Source organism: Pseudorca crassidens, chromosome 12 (genome assembly GCF_039906515.1).
Source record: "Pseudorca crassidens isolate mPseCra1 chromosome 12, mPseCra1.hap1, whole genome shotgun sequence".
NCBI lineage: Eukaryota > Metazoa > Chordata > Mammalia > Artiodactyla > Delphinidae > Pseudorca > Pseudorca crassidens.
The window spans coordinates 69,770,740-69,787,252 of NC_090307.1; the positions used below are offsets into that span (position 1 = coordinate 69,770,740).

Below are 16,513 nucleotides of genomic sequence, written 5' to 3' on the forward strand. Positions count from 1 at the left end.
AGGATCAAAACTCTGGGAACGTGGTAATAGATGTATTTAACATTTTAATTCTCTGAGGATTAAAGTTTAAAAAATATTTTATAAATTGGTGGACTGATGAAGAGATCAAGTGTACTGCCTTTTTATTGATATTTGCTAATGAGTTGAAGGCTGCCAAGGGAAAAAGAGAAAAGTGACTAGGAGAGATGAAATTCACAGTAGGGAACTGATGAAGTTAAGAGGCTTTGCTGGCAGCCTGGCCGTGGGTGCAGCTGAGCCTGTGGGACCGTTCTGTTTTGGGGGGATGAGAAGGTGGGAGGAGGGATATATCTGGGGACCACTGCAGAAATGACTTATAGAATCATTTCATTCTGTGTTCTTATCTGCAGCATCCTGACTTTGAGGGACTACGTACTTGACTTAGGGCATCCCTATTTGTGGGTGCAGAAGATGGGTGGCCTCCACTTCCCCAAAGAGCAGCCCCAGGTGTGTCTACTGATCCGGTCCCCTCGGCTGAGGACCTCTATTCCTCTTGTCCCATACAGACTCCAGAAGGGCTTTGGGACTTTGAACTAGCAGAATGCTATCCCTCTGGGCTATGATCTATCTTCCCTCCACTCAGGATACTAAAATTTCCAAGGCCTACAAGTGTTTAGGTACCTTTTGCCTTTGCCATGAGCCTGTTAGCCCTCTAGGTCAAAGTAACTTGGATCCTTGCCCTGCGTGCAGTGCAGCTCCAGGCGCTGCTACCCCTTGGTCTTATTTACGAAGGTGCCAGAAATGAACCCTAGGGGACCTCTTAAGATCTCAGCACCTTGTATCGTTCCTGTTGGGACTGAGCCTCTGGCCTGTCACAGTAGGGAAACCCTGCTGTCCCCAGAAGGCATCTCAGGACGTGGGTAGTCCAGGTTGCCACGGGCAGGCAAGTCCTAGGAGAGAGGGGTGCCTGGAGGAAGGGATGGGGAGCTACTAACATGTGTGCCACTCGCTGTCCTCCACAGCACACTGTGATCACTGACCACTCTCTGAGCGCCAGCCACATGGAGACCACCATGAAACTGCTGAAGACCAGGGTGCAGTCCCGCTTGGCCCTCCACAAGCAGTTTGCCTCCCTGGGTAAGCTGGTGCTAGTTAGGGCTGTGACCTGAGAGCCACTCAGACAACACAGGGACAAAGACAACGGAGCCCTGCACTCAGATTTCTTGAATCCTGATGACAAATCAAAACGGGCTGGCTTTCTGGCTCTTGTTGAGCAGAGGTGTTAGCTGGGCCACTGGGGAGAGCTGTAGGCTGCCAAGCAGAGGTCTGAGCTCTCCTCAGGGCCACCAGGGCTGTCTCAGCCCAAAGCCTTTTGGGGGCCCAGGTTAGCAGATTGGTCAGGAGCATCATGCTAGGTCAGTGCACGTCAGACTTTGATGTGCGTTTTATTTATTTTAAAAAAATATATTTTTAATTATTTATTTATTTTGGTCTGTGTTGGGTCTTCGTTGCTATGTGCAGGCTTTCTCTAGTTGTGGCAAGCGGAAGCTACTCTTCGTTGGGGTGCACGGACTTCTCATTGCAGTGGCTTCTCTTGTTGCAGAGCACGGGCTCTAGGCACGCAGGCTTCAGTAGTTGTGGCTCACAGGCTTCAGTAGTTGTGGCTCGCGGACTCTAGAGCACAGGCTCAATAGTTGTGGCACACGGGCTTCGTTCCTCTGCAGCATGTGGGATCTTCCTAGACTAGGGATCGAACCCGTGTCCTCTGCATTGGCAGGCAGATTCTTTTTTTTATATATATAAATTTATTTTATTTTATTTATTTATTTGTTATTTTTTGCTGCATTGGGTCTTTGTTGCCACGCGCGGGCTTTCTCTCGTTGCAGCGAGCAGGGGCTACTCTTTTGTTGCGGTGTGCAGGCTTCTCATTGCGGTGCCTTCTCTTGTGGAGCACAGGCTCTAGGCATGCGGGCTTCAGTAGTTGTGGCACACGAGCTCAGTAGTTGTGGCTCGCGGGCTCTAGATCACAGGCTCAGTAGTTGTGGTGCACAGGCTTAGTTGCTCCGCGGCATGTGAGATCTTCCCAGACCAGGGCTCGAACCCATGTCCCCTGCACTGGTAGGCGGATTCTCAACCACTGCACCACCAGGGAAGCCCCAGCAGGCGGATTCTTAAACACCGTGCCACCAGGGAAGTCCTGATGTGCGTTTTAATAGGAACCTAATTCATTCCAGGCAGCCAGAATAGTGCTGGGAGAAGAGCCATGAGCACAAGACAGAGCCCTGCTTTTGTGGAGCTTACGCTCAGCTTACTTGAATACAGCTGTCCAGGGATCCACGCCTCATCCCTCCCCTGACACCTGAGCTGACATCCTCCAGGGTGGGGCTGAGCCCCTGTGTTTTCCATAAGGTCCCAGGTTATTCTGATGAGCCCTTGACCAAGATGATGGCCATGTGGGGCTTTTCATTTGTTCATTCTGTAAATACTTCTAAGAGCCTACCATGTACAAGGGACTTGTAAGGAGTGAGGGTTAAGATCTTTCTGATCTAAAAGAGCCACTGTCAGGAAAGGCTTTGAGTTCCCAGGACCCGTCTGGAGGCCTCACGTGGACCCTATTTTCTCCAGGGCAGCATTACTTGCTCCCCATCAGCATTGCTTAGTTTGTTTTGTCCCAGGGTTGGGTGATTGTCATCCTGGACAGCGTTTACCATGTTGGCACGTTTGCTTATTGAAACGCCAGTAGGAATTCACCCTGGAGCAGTCCTCCTGCTCTTTTCCCTTAGAGGAACCAACACAGAACACTTCAGTCCTTTCTCCATCAAGGTCAGCTCTGAGAACAGCCCTCTTGGCTATTTGGTCTAATTAACAGTCACTGCTGCAGAGACACCGTACATCTCTGTTTCTGGCTGCAGGGGGTTTTTTTGTTTGGCAGGCCATCATTTGCATTAAGGATAAAGTGCTGTGAATGCTGGTGCTGGGTCCGGCCTCAAGCACAAGCACTGGGTAAAGGTCAGGTTGGTGTGCCTTCGTTTCTGGCACATGTTGACCTGGGCACCTGAGTACCGAGTGTACCTGGACAGTTGGCAGGGCCATCTGAGCCCTACAGAAGATGCTAGTTACACAGCTAGTTACCCAGCTGATTTCTACCTGTGACACCACCTGTCCTGCTCTCTTTTAGAACACGGCATTGTGCCAGTTACCAGTGACTGCCAGTACCTCTTCCCTGCAAAGGTTGTCTCTCGCCTGGTGAAGTGGGTGACGATTCCCCATGAGGATTATACGGTAGGTGGAGGGGTGACAGGCCACTGTTGCTGTCCTGGGGACTGCAGGCCCACGTCACCTTTCAGCTCCTGCTCCTCCACCAGAAGAGCAGGTGATTTGACTAGAGGAGCCAGCAGTTCACCCCTTGTCCTTGGTGACTTCTAGGAACTGCATTTTACCAAAGACATCATGGAGGCGGGACTGGCTGGGGACACCAATCTCTACTATATGGCACTCGTGGAAAGGGGCACAGGTAATTGCTCTGCTGATCACAGTTGCTCTAGGCAAGGGGAGCCGCTGAGAATAAAACACTCCTGGGAGTTGCCCGAAGGAAGCGAAAGATCCTGGAATCCTGTAGTGGGGACTTAGCAAACAGTCATAGTTGTGAGAGGCAGCATTCAGCCAGGACTTGTTCTGCAACAGTCATGTCCGTGGTTTATCAGCTAATCCTTAGGACAGTCCTGGGGCTGGTGATATTCCTGCTTTGTAGATGAGGAAAGTAGGGCTTAGTTACAAACCCAGTCTGACCTCTGAGCCTGAGCTCTTAGCCCCTTTGTTTCATTACATTTTAGAATCAGATGCTTGCTCGTCCCCCTCTTCAGGGAAGGGCTGTCACTCTCAGGATGTGAAGTGCAGGACCCTCCTCCCTCTGCAGTCCCTGCACTCACTTGGGAGGCATCGAGAGCTGTGATACCTCACAGCTGTCCTGGCATCTGATCGGCCAGGGTTTCCTGCTGGAGCCACCCTGATGCTGCCTGTGGTGCTGTCATCCGGCCCCAGCCTTGGCAGGTCTGGCACAGCCTGCAGGATCCCACCCCAGGGGCTCAGTGCTGAGGCCACCGGGCGGAGGAAGTTGTCTGTAGTTCCAAGACAGTACGAGACATGTCAGGAAAGCTTGCACTCTTTGATGTTCAATTGTCTCTATTTCTTCCCTTCTCCTTTTTTTTTCTTTGCATGTTTTTAGAAATATTCTGAGGAAATTAAATAATTTCAGATACAGTTGAGGCTCCTTGATCCCACTTCATTCTCACCCTGACGATAGGTGACTGCTATTTGGAATTTTGCATTTGCTTTCCATCCTCTCCCCTTTTAAAAAATACTTTAACCTCATCCCTAAACAACAGAGTGCTATTTTGAAAGGGCACAAAATATGCATCCAGTAAATTTACAAAGCCCCAAGGGTGGGAGGTCATTGGAGGACATCATTTCTGCTTCCTGGTTGAGCGGAAGAAAGCTTGGAAAGATGATAAGTATTCTAGATTCGTACATGGAATGAATGTGATCATTTAAATTTTCATTAGATGCATTATAGAATTTGAAAAATTAAGAGTGAAATTTAAATGAATAAGTGGACAACAGTTACATGGTATGGGTTAAAAACCAAAAATTAGTGAATAGAGATAAACCCCGAAATATGTGCAAACTGTTACCGCAGAAACAACAGGAAAGTGTCACTTTTTAATAAATGTTGTTGTGACTGTCAGGGAAGAATTGTTTTAACCTACACTCTCTTGTTCTCTTATTTATTTGAATTACTGGTGGGTCAGAGAGTTCCTTTTTTTCTCCACAAATAATGAAAAGGAGTGGCTAAATGCCTAGCCCATTGATGGAGAGGATAAATGTCATCCTATTGAAAAAGGCAAAGGCTATCACCAGAGAAAAAATGAAAAAGTTAAAAAATGCAAATATTTCATTTAATGATTATGAACACAGCTTTGGCATCAGGTAGTTCTGATTAAACTCAGCATTGCTGCTTTGCAGCTGCTTGATGATCTTAAGGAAGTTTCTGTCAGAGCCTCAGTTTTTTTATATGTAAAATGGGATGATAATAATGGTACCTACCTCAGAATCGTTATTAGGATGAAATAAAATGTGTGCAAAGGGCTTAGCACAATGCTTGGAAAACAGTAGGTAGTCATTAAATGTTAGCTATGAAAAAGCTGCACATAACAAAATAGATAAAGATAAAGAACAGAATAGAAAAAATATATTTGACTAATGTAACAGTTAATACCCAATATTGTTGAAAAGGAAAAACAGGAAACCTTCACATGGGAAAATCCTTAACTTGCTGGCAAATAAATGCCAATGAAAACAAACTTCTGCCAAAGGAGTAAATAGAACTCTTGGGCAAACTCATTGTGGACCAGACTCTGGGGAGTCCACACAGCTCTGTGTCCTTGGAGGGACCAGAGTCACAGGACCTCACTTTCTGCAACCTGGCAGTTCCACTTGGGAGATTCTAGAACAAAAGTAAAAGTCAGTACCAGAATGTGCTTTGAGCACTTGGATTAATGTGAGACACAGAGGCGTGTCGTGGCTCGTGTCCCCTCAGGGGTCCAGCGGGGAGCGTGCCTCGGCTAACAAGCCAGGTCTCAGAACTGAGTTTTCCTCCTTTCCCATCCCTTCCCAGCTAAGCTCCAGGCTGCCGTGGTGCTGAACCCCGGCTACTCCTCCATCCCACCCATTTTCCAGCTCTGTCTGAACTGGAAAGGGGAGAAAACCAACAACAACGACGACAATATTCGGGTAAGGACCTGCTGGGGGTGGTGGGAGGAGCAGGGAGAACCTTCTTGGGGAGGTGGGCAGTGGCCGAACCTGCCGCAGCTGAGGGCTTGGGCACTGGCACAATTCCCGGGGCAGAGGGGTCTGCCGGGATTTGTAGAGTTTGCTGGAGGGTGCATGACATAGTAGCAGAAAGAGCTCAGACCCAACCCAACCCCTTATCTAGCTTGGGGTCCACAGGTTCACCCTATTTATGAAATAGGGGTAATATAAATACCTGCTGTGAAAGGTTGTTGTTTGGGCTTCTGTGGAAATGAGAATAAACTCAGATGCACAGAAAGTGCTGGAATGAGATGATGTCCGAGATCATTGCACCTGTTAATTATTGTTATACCTGTGGATTTGATTCAGTAGTCATGGAGCACGTTTTTAACCCTAACACCTGATTTGGATCTCATCTTGAGATTCATCTTCTACACATCTTCGTCTCTGTCTATGGATGTGCAAGGCAGGGAAAGTTCCGAGTCAGGATCAGGAAGACCCCATTGTCTTGAGGAGAGGGAGCCTCGGGACAAGTCGGTCCGGCTTGATCTGCAGAGGCCCAGCTCCTGTGGAGGCCTGGGTGCAGTTCTTGTGAAACCATCAGACCCAGCTGGCCTGAAAGTGGTGCTTAGTTTCTGGTTTTCCCACCCATAGGCCATGGAGAGTGAAGTCAATGTGTGCTACAAGGAGCTGTGTGGCCCCTGGCCCGGCCACCAGCTCTTGACGAACCAGCTGCAGCGCCTGTGCGTGCTGCTGGATGTCTACCTGGAGACGGAGAGCCACGACGACAGCGTGGAGGGGCCCAAGGAATTTCCCCAGGAGAAAATGTGTCTGCGGCTTTTCAGGTGAGGTGAGGGGAGGGGTGGGGGTGCCGGGTCCAGGGACCTCCAGCCCTGCCTCTCACAGGGACCTGGGGCAGAGGTGAGCCTGGCATGGAAGGCACGCACGTTTCCCGGTGCACTAGTCTCCATTCACTGTGGAAATTAAAATCCTGCTTCCAGATTTCCTGGGGAGAGCTTGCTCCCTTATTCCTAAAACTTTCCCTGTGGCCCCCATCCTACCAGCCTGGTCCAGTTGTTCATCATGCACACCCCCCAGAGGTGGGTCACACGCCAAGTGAGCAAGAGGATTTGACTGAACTTTCCTTTCTCTACTTTCTGTGGAAAACAGTAGGTTTGCTTTTCATGGTCCAAATGAACTTTTTAAACTCTATGCATTCCACCAGTCCCCAGAGTCTGCTATACTTCCTAAGGTACTCAAACATCTCGGGGGATCGCAGCTATAGGCAGTCAGGCGTCACAGAAGGAACTAGCTTTGAAGTAACACAAACACAAGTGCAGATCTCTGCTTTCCTGCTCACCAGCTGTGTGACTTTGGAAGAGTCACTTCAGCTCAGCTCTGAACCTTTCCCAAAGGTGTTACTTTCTAACTCATGATGAAGTAGAGAGAGTTCATGTAAAGCTTCCAGAATGGATCCTGGCACAGGCGGAGGCTCAGAAAATGCCAGCAGGCCCTGACAGCTTGGTATTTAGCGTGTCTACATGCACGGCACTGCTAGCTGCTTTTCCTTTCTCCTTGATGTTGGGTCCTTTCTTTCCCTTTCATTCCTTAACTAGCGTTCTTAGAGCCAGTTTCAGAACTCTATAGAGTCCACACTGCTCAGGCATCCCTTCCCTTTTGGGCAAGGGGTTGGGGAGGAATGATGTCTGCGAAGGGCTAGCATCTGTATCTAATCAGGACATCCCTTTGTTCTCTGTCAGTCTAAAAGGTGCCTTACCTGCCCCTTACCTTCTTCTCACACAGCCAGCTTCAGCTCCTGGAAGCTGTCCCAGCATCCTCCCACCTCCGTCTGGCACCTCCACCTGGCCTGGTTTGTCATGCTAGCTGATAATAACCAGCTGCAGCCCCGGAGTGGCTGCTGACAGGCAGAGCTGGCGGCTAGATGTTGGTGCCTTCTAGGACTTGCTTTCCTTGGTGTGTCTGCGTGAGAACTCAGCTCTTACCCCCGCTCCCAGCCTGCTGTAGCACATTTCCAGGGTGGGAGTTCTCACACAGCCAGTGTTTATATTCTGTTATCTAATGGTTCCCGAAGGACCCATTTTCTGAAGTGGTTGGTATGTCTCCCAGGCTGAGCTCCTCTGGCAGGACATTCTGGGAAGGTGCTCCTTTGGCTACTCAGATCCAGTTAATTCCATGACTGATGAGATGTGGGATGTGAGGTTCTTGGCCTGGAATTCAGCTGACCACTGGGATCAGGCCAAGGGGCTGGGCTGCAAAGGGCTGGCCTGGGCCGCAGGAAACGCAAGGTCTGGCTCTGCCTGTGGCTGGGTACCTTCAGGCTATGGGGTCTCCATCAGCTGTATGCCTAGACTTACCTGGATGACTGCACCCTTCTGATGTTGGGGAGGTACATGACGTCATGGCTAGGAGCAGAGGCTTTGGGGGACTTGCCCTGGTGGTCCAGTGGTTAAGAGTCCGTGCTTCCAACGCAGGGGGCTCGGGTTCGATCCCTGGTCAGGGAACTAAGATCCCACATGCAGTGCGGCACGGTCGAAAAAAAAAGAGCAAAGCCTTTGGGGCCAGAAAGGCCTAGGTTCAAATTGCAGCTCCAGCCTATGTGATTGGGGTCTGTACTTAACCCCTCTGAGATTCAGATTCCTCATCCCTAAAATGGCATCCACTTCAGGTGTTGTTGGGAGGATGAAATTAAACCAGGCAGAGCATGCAAAGTGCCAAGCACAGTGCAGGCAGAGTAAGCCCTCCCTTAAGTAAGTGATTGCACACCCCTACACACACACATACCACACACTGCCTCTCACCCTCCCTCAGACCAAGATCCAAGGTGTCACCTCCTGGTTACCATTGAATGTCAGTCATAGGCAGAAACGAGAGGCCCTTTAGCTGGATGCCATTCACTGTGGAGTTGTATGGAAAAGAACCCTGTGTGAAGTTTTGCTTGGGGGGCTCAGGATTGGAGCTGAAGCACCTAAGCTTCTCAGGGTCCAGGCTTTGGCTGTGATTGTCAGCCTGCCTGTGGCCAGCAGGCTTTGGCATCAGACCTGGTTTTGAATTTGTGCTGTGCTGCTTTCTGACCATATAATGTTGGGCAGACAGTTTACGTCCCTAAGCCTGTTTCTTCATCTTTAAAATCTATAAAATGATAGAAATAGCGTCTGAGAAGTAATGAGTATAAAGCACGTGGCTCTTGGCAGGAACTTTGTACAGATTCTTTTCACACCCAGACTCCTACCTGCATGGGAATCTCCCTGCAAAGGAGGATTTTATGGTTTTTCTTTAATCATAGAAATAAAACATGTTTGTTGTTAAATATAACAAACAACAGTGAGCAGTTTGGTAAAAACACTAAAAAGTGAAGATGCCCAGGCCCTGTCCCCCAAAGTGCACATCGTCAGTGAGGGCCCTTCCAGGTTTGTGTTCATGCCTTTGCAGGCACATAAAGACATTTTTTCAAAAGTGCATCACACCTTTCATATTGTTCTGCAGTCTGCTTTTCTTACAACATTCCTTTTTTTTTTTCCTTAACAGCTAATAGTAGTCCCTATTAGTGTGGATGAATTGTAATTTATTTTATCAGCCCAAAGGGTATAGTATTAACACTATTCTCCCTTCTCCTGTTTCTCTAGGGGCCCCAGCAGGATGAAGCCATTTAAATATAACCATCCTCAAGGATTCTTCAGCCATCGCTGACCTCCCACTCAGCCTGTTGTTTCCCCCCAGACCCAACTGCTGCGCCTCTGCTTTCTGCTCTGGCGCACATGTGGCTCTTTTTTTTTTTTTTTTTACATCTTTATTGGAGTATAATTGCTTTACAATGGTGTTAGGTTCTGCTTTATAATAAAGTGAATCAGTTATAAATATACATATGTTCCCATATCTCTTCCCTCTTGCGTCTCCCTCCCTCCCACCCCTCCAGGCGGTCACAAAGCACCGAGCGGATCTCCCTGTGCTATTATGCGGCTGCTTCCCACTAGTTATCTATCTTACGTTTGGTAGGATACAAAATTAATGCACAGAAATCTCCTGCATTCCTATACACTAATGATGAAAAATCTGAAAGTGAAATCAAGAAAACACTCCCATTTACCATTGCAACAAAAAGAATAAAATATCTAGGAATAAACCTACCTAAGGAGACAAAAGACCTGTATGCAGAAAATTATAAGACACTAATGAAAGAAATTAAAGGTGATACAAATAGATGGAGAGATATACCATGTTCTTGGATTGGAAGAACCAACATTGTGAAAATGACTCTACTACCCAAAGCAATCTACAGATTCAATGCAATCCCTATCAAACTACCACTGGCATTTTTCAGAGAACTAGAACAAAAAATTTCACAATTTGTATGGAAACACAAAAGACCCCAAATAGCCAAAGCAATCTTGAGAACGAAAAACGGAGCTGGAGGAATCAGGCTTCCTGACTTCAGACTATACTACAAAGCTACAGTAATCAAGACAGTATGGTACTGGCACAAAAACAAAGATCAATGGAACAGGATAGAAAGCCCAGAGATAAACCCACACACATATGGTCACCTTATCTTTGATAAAGGGGCAAGAATGTACAGTGGAGAAAGGACAGCCTCTTCAATAAGTGGTGCTGGGAAAACTGGACAGGTACATGTAAAGCATGTGGCTCTTGATAGTCTCCAAAGACAGGTTTTCTATTTCTAGCCTATTAAAGTGTCACCTGACCATGTGGCCTTTGTGTCTCCTTAGGGAAGAAGGGGTGGCTTTGCAGTCTGCATGGGCAGGTGGGAGCCAAGGCACAATGTGAAAGAGCATGTGTGGATAGGCTTTCCCTAGGTGGCCAAGAAAAGCAGAGTGAGAACAATTCACCTTGCTTTGGCAGGTCCTCATTATCTTGGTATTTGTTATGCTAAGTCCCTGCTGTTAGCAGGTGGCCGGGGAAGCCAAAGTCGCATAGCACAAAAAGCAAAAGCTCTTTTTCCCCCTTCCCCTCACTCTTTCCACTGTCTCTGATGGCCAAATTCTCCTGATTGGTGGCTGTTATAAACATCTGACAATGAACTAAGAGACTCCTAGTCCTGCCAGGACCCTGCACTTTATAGGTGGAAGCCTGAGACCAGTGAGGAAAGAATGGCACCTCTGGGGGTTGTTAAATAACCACCACCACCTGTGCCTTTCCTTCCCCTCAGTCTGGATCATTCCTTTGAATTCTAGACCTAGATACTCTCCAGCCCTCAGGTCCTTGAACTTCATTGTGTGTGAGAGTCACCTACCCTGGGAGTAGGTTGGAAACACACATCCCCACTGTAATATTTGGACTCAGATAACTAAGATGAGCCAGGGAGGTATATTTTTAATGAGCTCCCCAGGTGCATGTTGCCCTAGTCTCTTTTTGGAAGTCGCTGTACTTTCCTCATTTTTCTTGGTGACTCCTCAGGTAATGCAGGAGGGCTGATTCTCTGATAAGCTCCCCTCGTCTGTCTCCTGCACCCTGGACAGCAACATGAACCTCTGGGAGCTTCTTTCTCTCCCATAGTGAGATTTCTTTGTCTTTTCCCTGACCTACTTGCCTGGGACTCTGTCTCCGCCAGCATCTCCTTGGTCTGGCCACTTTCAAGCCTAGCATCTCACAGCCTGTGCTGAATAAGATTGAAATGGAGCCTAAAAATAGTTCCTTTAATGGCCCCTGCATTGCAGCCTTCACTGTCTTCTTGGCTGGAAGGCGGCCAAACTGACTCAGCACACAAGCCCGTCTCCGAGAGCTGGGACAAGGTTGCAAAGACAGCTTGTGAGGGCTGGGAGGAGGCTCTGCTTCCTGGGCAGAGGATATCAGGGCCTGTCACCCTCCAGAAGAGATTTTCCCTCTTGAAAGGAACAAGCTGAACAAAAGAATCCTTTGGCCTTCAGGAGTAAGGTTTTAAAACTAGTGAGAAGCCCAAGACAATCCAGCCCCTTTGAGTTACTGAACTGAGCCTTTTGTGTCACCAGTGGGCAGTTTAGGGGGAAGGGGCCTGGCTTGGGAGGACCTCAAAGCTTCCTCTTCAGCCTTGGCCTTGGCCTTGACTGGGGCACATCCCAGATGGCAGCCCCCTTCTGTCATCCTCCCACACCTGGGACTCAGCCCAGGTTCCTTGCCTTTTTAAAGCTACTACCCATATTTTTGATTTCTCTGTGTCTCTTAGTCTCTCCCTTTTTCCAAGCTTGCCCTCCCCTAATTGTTTTCTCTGCAAGTAAATCCAAAGACCCCTTTTATTTTAAGGGCATTCCTGATGATCACTCTGGGGAAACAAAGCTAAAAGCCCTATCCATGGGATGGAGCAGAGCTGCCAGGCTTCCAAAGGAACTTTCTCCCTGTCTCTGTAGCTAGCCCCAACTCTGGCCTTTCCATGGTGTTCAGCAGCCTCTCTGTTGAGCTCAGATGTCAAGCATCGACTTTGGGTCAGGCCCTGTGCTAGTCATGATTTTACATTCACTGTCCTATTTAATTACTGCAGGCTGCCAAGGGTACACATTCCCTTCATGTCTACAGATGAGGAAACTGAGACTCAGAGGGTTAAATGACTTGTCCATTGCTCACAGGGTTCTTGAGCTGCCCACCCAGGATGCAAGCCCAGCGAGGTCTGTCTGCCTCCAAGGCTTTCCTTTCCACAAGAGTAGCTTCAGGCTCAACATAGCTTCAGGCTGGTGCTCCTTCTGGGCCATTTATTCATTTCAGCAACACAAGTACACCAAGAGAACTGTGGTGGTCAAGAGTTACAGCCTGGTGTCAGACCTACCAGCTGGATCCTGTCCCACCCCTGAGCAGCTGTGTACCCTGGGCAGATTGCATGAATCACTCGAAGCCTCAGGGGGTCCTCATCTGCAACTAGAGGTGACAGTCAACCTTCCTCCCAGGGTGGTTGTGGGAATTAAGAATCAACTCAGGACCGTGTCCAACACCAAGCACCACTCAGTAAAGGGGAGCGATTCTTGTCTCTGCCTCCAGGTTTCCACCTGGAGAAGAGGCCTCCTGAGTGAGGAAGGCCTTACCTTCCTGATGCCCTTTCCCCTGCTGGAGTGTTCCCAGGCTCTGGAAGCCTCACTCTCTCCGGCCCTGTCCCTCCTTTTCGGCCTCATGTCCACCAGTCAGTGGCCAAGCTGGGCTCTGTCCTCATCTGGAGTCAGGCTCTCATTACCCGTCACACTAGGCCAACCACAGCCTGTTAGCCACACCTATTCCCTGCTGTCTGTGGGCCTGTGTCCTGGTCCCCACCAGAGGATCACCTCAACTTCCTGGGCTCTCACCACATCTTGTTCTAACTTGGCTTTCCCCCACCTCTGCAGATGACCTAAGGTGGGAAAGGAAACCCCAGCACTCCCCAGTGGGGCTGGTGGAGAAGGACCCTCAGAGTATTTGTGAAATGAGTGAATGGATGGGGGTCCCAAAATATTTCGAAGATGAACCCAGTCTAACAAGTTGAAATGTAAAGTCCTACAAAAAGACCTAAAATCCAATCACTCACCCATGTGCTGGGATGTAAAAACAGCTCGAGTTAAAATATGTGACAGTTTGGGTGAGCAACTGGTTTAAAATGCCTGATGGGGCACCTGTTCTGGCAATGCAGAGAGTTGGTAGACCCTGAAATTATGCTATTCCTTCCCTGATTCCACAGAACCAGTACAATATTTACTTCCCACTGTATCCAGAATAACCACTTATAGGCTAGATGTTTTCTATTTTCTGATTTCATGCACATTTATTTTCTTACTAAACTTGGATCACAGTGTACAAATTGGTTTTTTAAATCTAATTTTTAGAATAAGTGTAATACATTCACAAACTTCAAAAACCAGAAAACATAAGAAGTGAAATACAGTGAAAGGTTTCACTACCAATCTTATCCCCCACCTGCCTAGTTCCCATCTCCCTCACAAATAGGCAACCAAGTTGCTTAGTTTCTTTTGTATCCTTTCAAATTCTTTAAGCAAACACAATTATTTTTGCACACAAATATCATACTATATGCATCTTGATTTTTTTTCATATCTTGGATATCTTTCCTTATCAGTACAGAGATACAAAGTTTCCTTGTTCTTTTTTAGAGCTGCATAATATTCTATTGAATAGATGTATTATAATTTATTTAGTCTTATTAATGGATATTTGGTTACTAACCTTTGCTTTAGTAAATAACCTGTGCACAGAGCCATTTCACCCATATGCTAATACATCTGTAGGTTAAACTTTCAAAAGTAGAAATACCAGAGTAGAGGGTCTCTGTTTTCATAATTTGGAAGGATATTTCCCAATTCTCCTCCATGAGAGATATACCAGCTTATGTTCCCACCAGCAACCTATGAGAGGACTAGTTTCTCCACAGCCTCACCAAAATATTATTAAACTTTTGGATTTTTGTTGATACAATAACTAAAAAATTGCATTCATTATAGTTGTTTGTTTGTTTGTTTATTTTTAAGCAAAAGAGAGAATTCATTGACCCAGGTAACTAAGAAGTCCCGCAGAGAAAGACTTCAGGCATGGCTCGATTCAGCTGTTCAAACCGTGTCATTGTCACCTGAACACTGTCAGTAATTCCAAGGTGCTGTCTTCTCTGCTGCTATTTGTTCTCGGGGTAGCCTTTGGTAAGGCTTCTCTGCACCAACAGCTCCCACAATATCATTGGAATTGGCTCTCATTGGATAAACTTGCATCACATGTGAATCTGTGAACTAATCACAGAGGCCAGGGGATAGTGCATGATCCGCAATGCCTGGAACATGTTCATCTCTGAGTTCTGGGTACATGGGGTCACCCAAACCACGTGGCCTATATTAGGTTTCTGTGGCTGCTGTAACAAATTACCACTAACTTACTGGCCTAAAAACAACGCCAATTTATTCTCTTACTATTTTGGAAGCCAGAAGTGCAAAATCAATTTCACTGGGCTAAAGTCAAGATTTTGGCAGGGCTGGGGGCTCCAGGAGGGAATCTATTTCCTTGCTTTTTCCAGCTTCTAGAGCTAGCTTCCTGTTTTACTTGGCTTGTGGTCCCTTCCTCCATCTTCAAAGTGCATCACTCCAATCTCTGCTTCCATCATCACATCACTTTCTCCTCTGACTCCTGCTCCCTCTAATAAGGAGCCTTATGATGACATTGGGCCCATCCAAGTAATTCAGGATAATCTCCCATCTCAAAATCCTTGACTTAATCACATATGAAAAGTCCAGGGATTAGGACTTAGACATCTTTGGGGCATCATTATTCACCCTAATACATGGCATGAGAGTGGGGACATGTGGTTTCTCTTTTTATCAGTAAAAGAAAAAATGGAAGCTAGAGTGGCAAAAGCCAACAGAGACCCACAAGAATGTAACATACAACCAATTTTATTACACAACCCTTTGTGTTTACTCTTCTTTATTTGCTCTCCTACTAGACTGCAGGCTCCAGAAAAGGCAGAACACACCTCTATCTTGCTCACCTCTATATCTCCAGGATCTTGCACAAGGTGGGTACAGTAGGAGATCAATAAATATCTCTTGAGGGGCTTCCCTGGTGGCACAGTGGTTAAGAATCTGCCTGCCAATGCAGGGGACACAGGTTCGAGCCCTGGTCCAGGAAGATCCCACATGCCATGGAGTAACTAAGCCCATGCGCCACAACTACTGAGCCTGCTCTCTAGAGCCCACGAGCCACAACTACTGAAGCCCGTGTGCCTAGAGCCTGTGCTCTGCAATAAGAGAAGCCACTGCAATGAGAAGCCCGCACACCGCAACGAAGAGTAGTTTCTACTGTTTCTACCTTTTGGCTGTTGTGAATAGTTCTGCTATGAACATGTGTGTATATTTTTGTATGAGTATCTGTTTTCAATTCTTTTGAGTATATAGCTAGGAGTGAAATTGCTCAGTTACATGCTAATTCTATGTTTATCTTTTTGAGGACCCGCCAAACTGCTTTCCACAGCAGCTACACCATTTAACATTCCTACCAGCAATGTATGATACAAGGTTTCCATTTTCTCCACATTCTCACCAACACTTGTTATCTCCCATTTTTATTGTATTATTATTTTTTTTAATATTTATTTATTTATTTTGCTGTGTCAGGCCTTAGTGGCCGCATGCAGGATCTTCATTGCGGCATGTGGGCTCTTCAGCTGCGGCATGTGGGATCTAGGTCCCTGACCAGGGATCGAACCTGGGTCCCCTGCATTGGGAGCTCAGAGTCTTAACCACTGGACCACCAGGGAAGTCCCTCCATTTTCAATCCTTTTAAAGTTATTGAGGCTTGTTTATGGCCTAAGATATATGATCTGTCCTGGAGAATGTTCCATGTGCACTGGAGAAGAAATGTGTATTCTACTGTTGTTGCATGCAGTGTTCTATAGATATCTGTTAGGTCTCATTGATATAAATTACTTTTAAAATTAAAAACTTGTTTCTTTTTTGCAGCAACATGTTTACTAATATAGAGGTAATTTAGGGACTTCCCTTGTGGTCCAGTGGGTAAGACTCCATGCTCCCAATGCAGGGGGCCAGGGTTTGATCCCTGGTTGGGGAACTAGATCCCACATGCATGCTACAACTAAGAAGTCCACATGCCGCAACTAAAAGAACCTGCATGCTGCAACTAAGACCCGGCACAGCCAAAATAAATAAAAATAAACAATAAATAAATATTTTAAAAAATAGAGGTAATTTAATTTATTTAGCCAATCTCCTATTGTATATTCAGAGTATTTTCCATTTTTCAAAACATAAAACGAAGTGAA

General features: G+C 46.9%; 1 protein-coding gene across 8 annotated transcripts in view; it reads left to right on the forward strand.

Moving 5' to 3' along the window:
• THOC5 (THO complex subunit 5) overlaps positions 1–9,646 on the forward strand; it is a 32,220-nt gene extending 22,574 nt beyond the window's left edge. For 7 of the 8 annotated variants that reach the window (XM_067700320.1, XM_067700325.1, XM_067700326.1 and 4 more), the window contains 7 exons: positions 369–465; positions 981–1,095; positions 3,137–3,240; positions 3,385–3,472; positions 5,633–5,748; positions 6,421–6,611; positions 9,411–9,646. In XM_067700320.1, coding sequence (XP_067556421.1) covers positions 369–465; positions 981–1,095; positions 3,137–3,240; positions 3,385–3,472; positions 5,633–5,748; positions 6,421–6,611; positions 9,411–9,474 — 775 coding nt within the window. In that variant the 3' untranslated portion in view covers positions 9,475–9,646. Of the gene's footprint in view, positions 1–368; positions 466–980; positions 1,096–3,136; positions 3,241–3,384; positions 3,473–4,183; positions 4,210–5,632; positions 5,749–6,420; positions 6,612–9,410 lie in introns of those variants that run through there. The other variant, XM_067700328.1, reaches the window with a different exon arrangement.
• Positions 9,647–16,513: the final 6,867 nt, after the last annotated feature.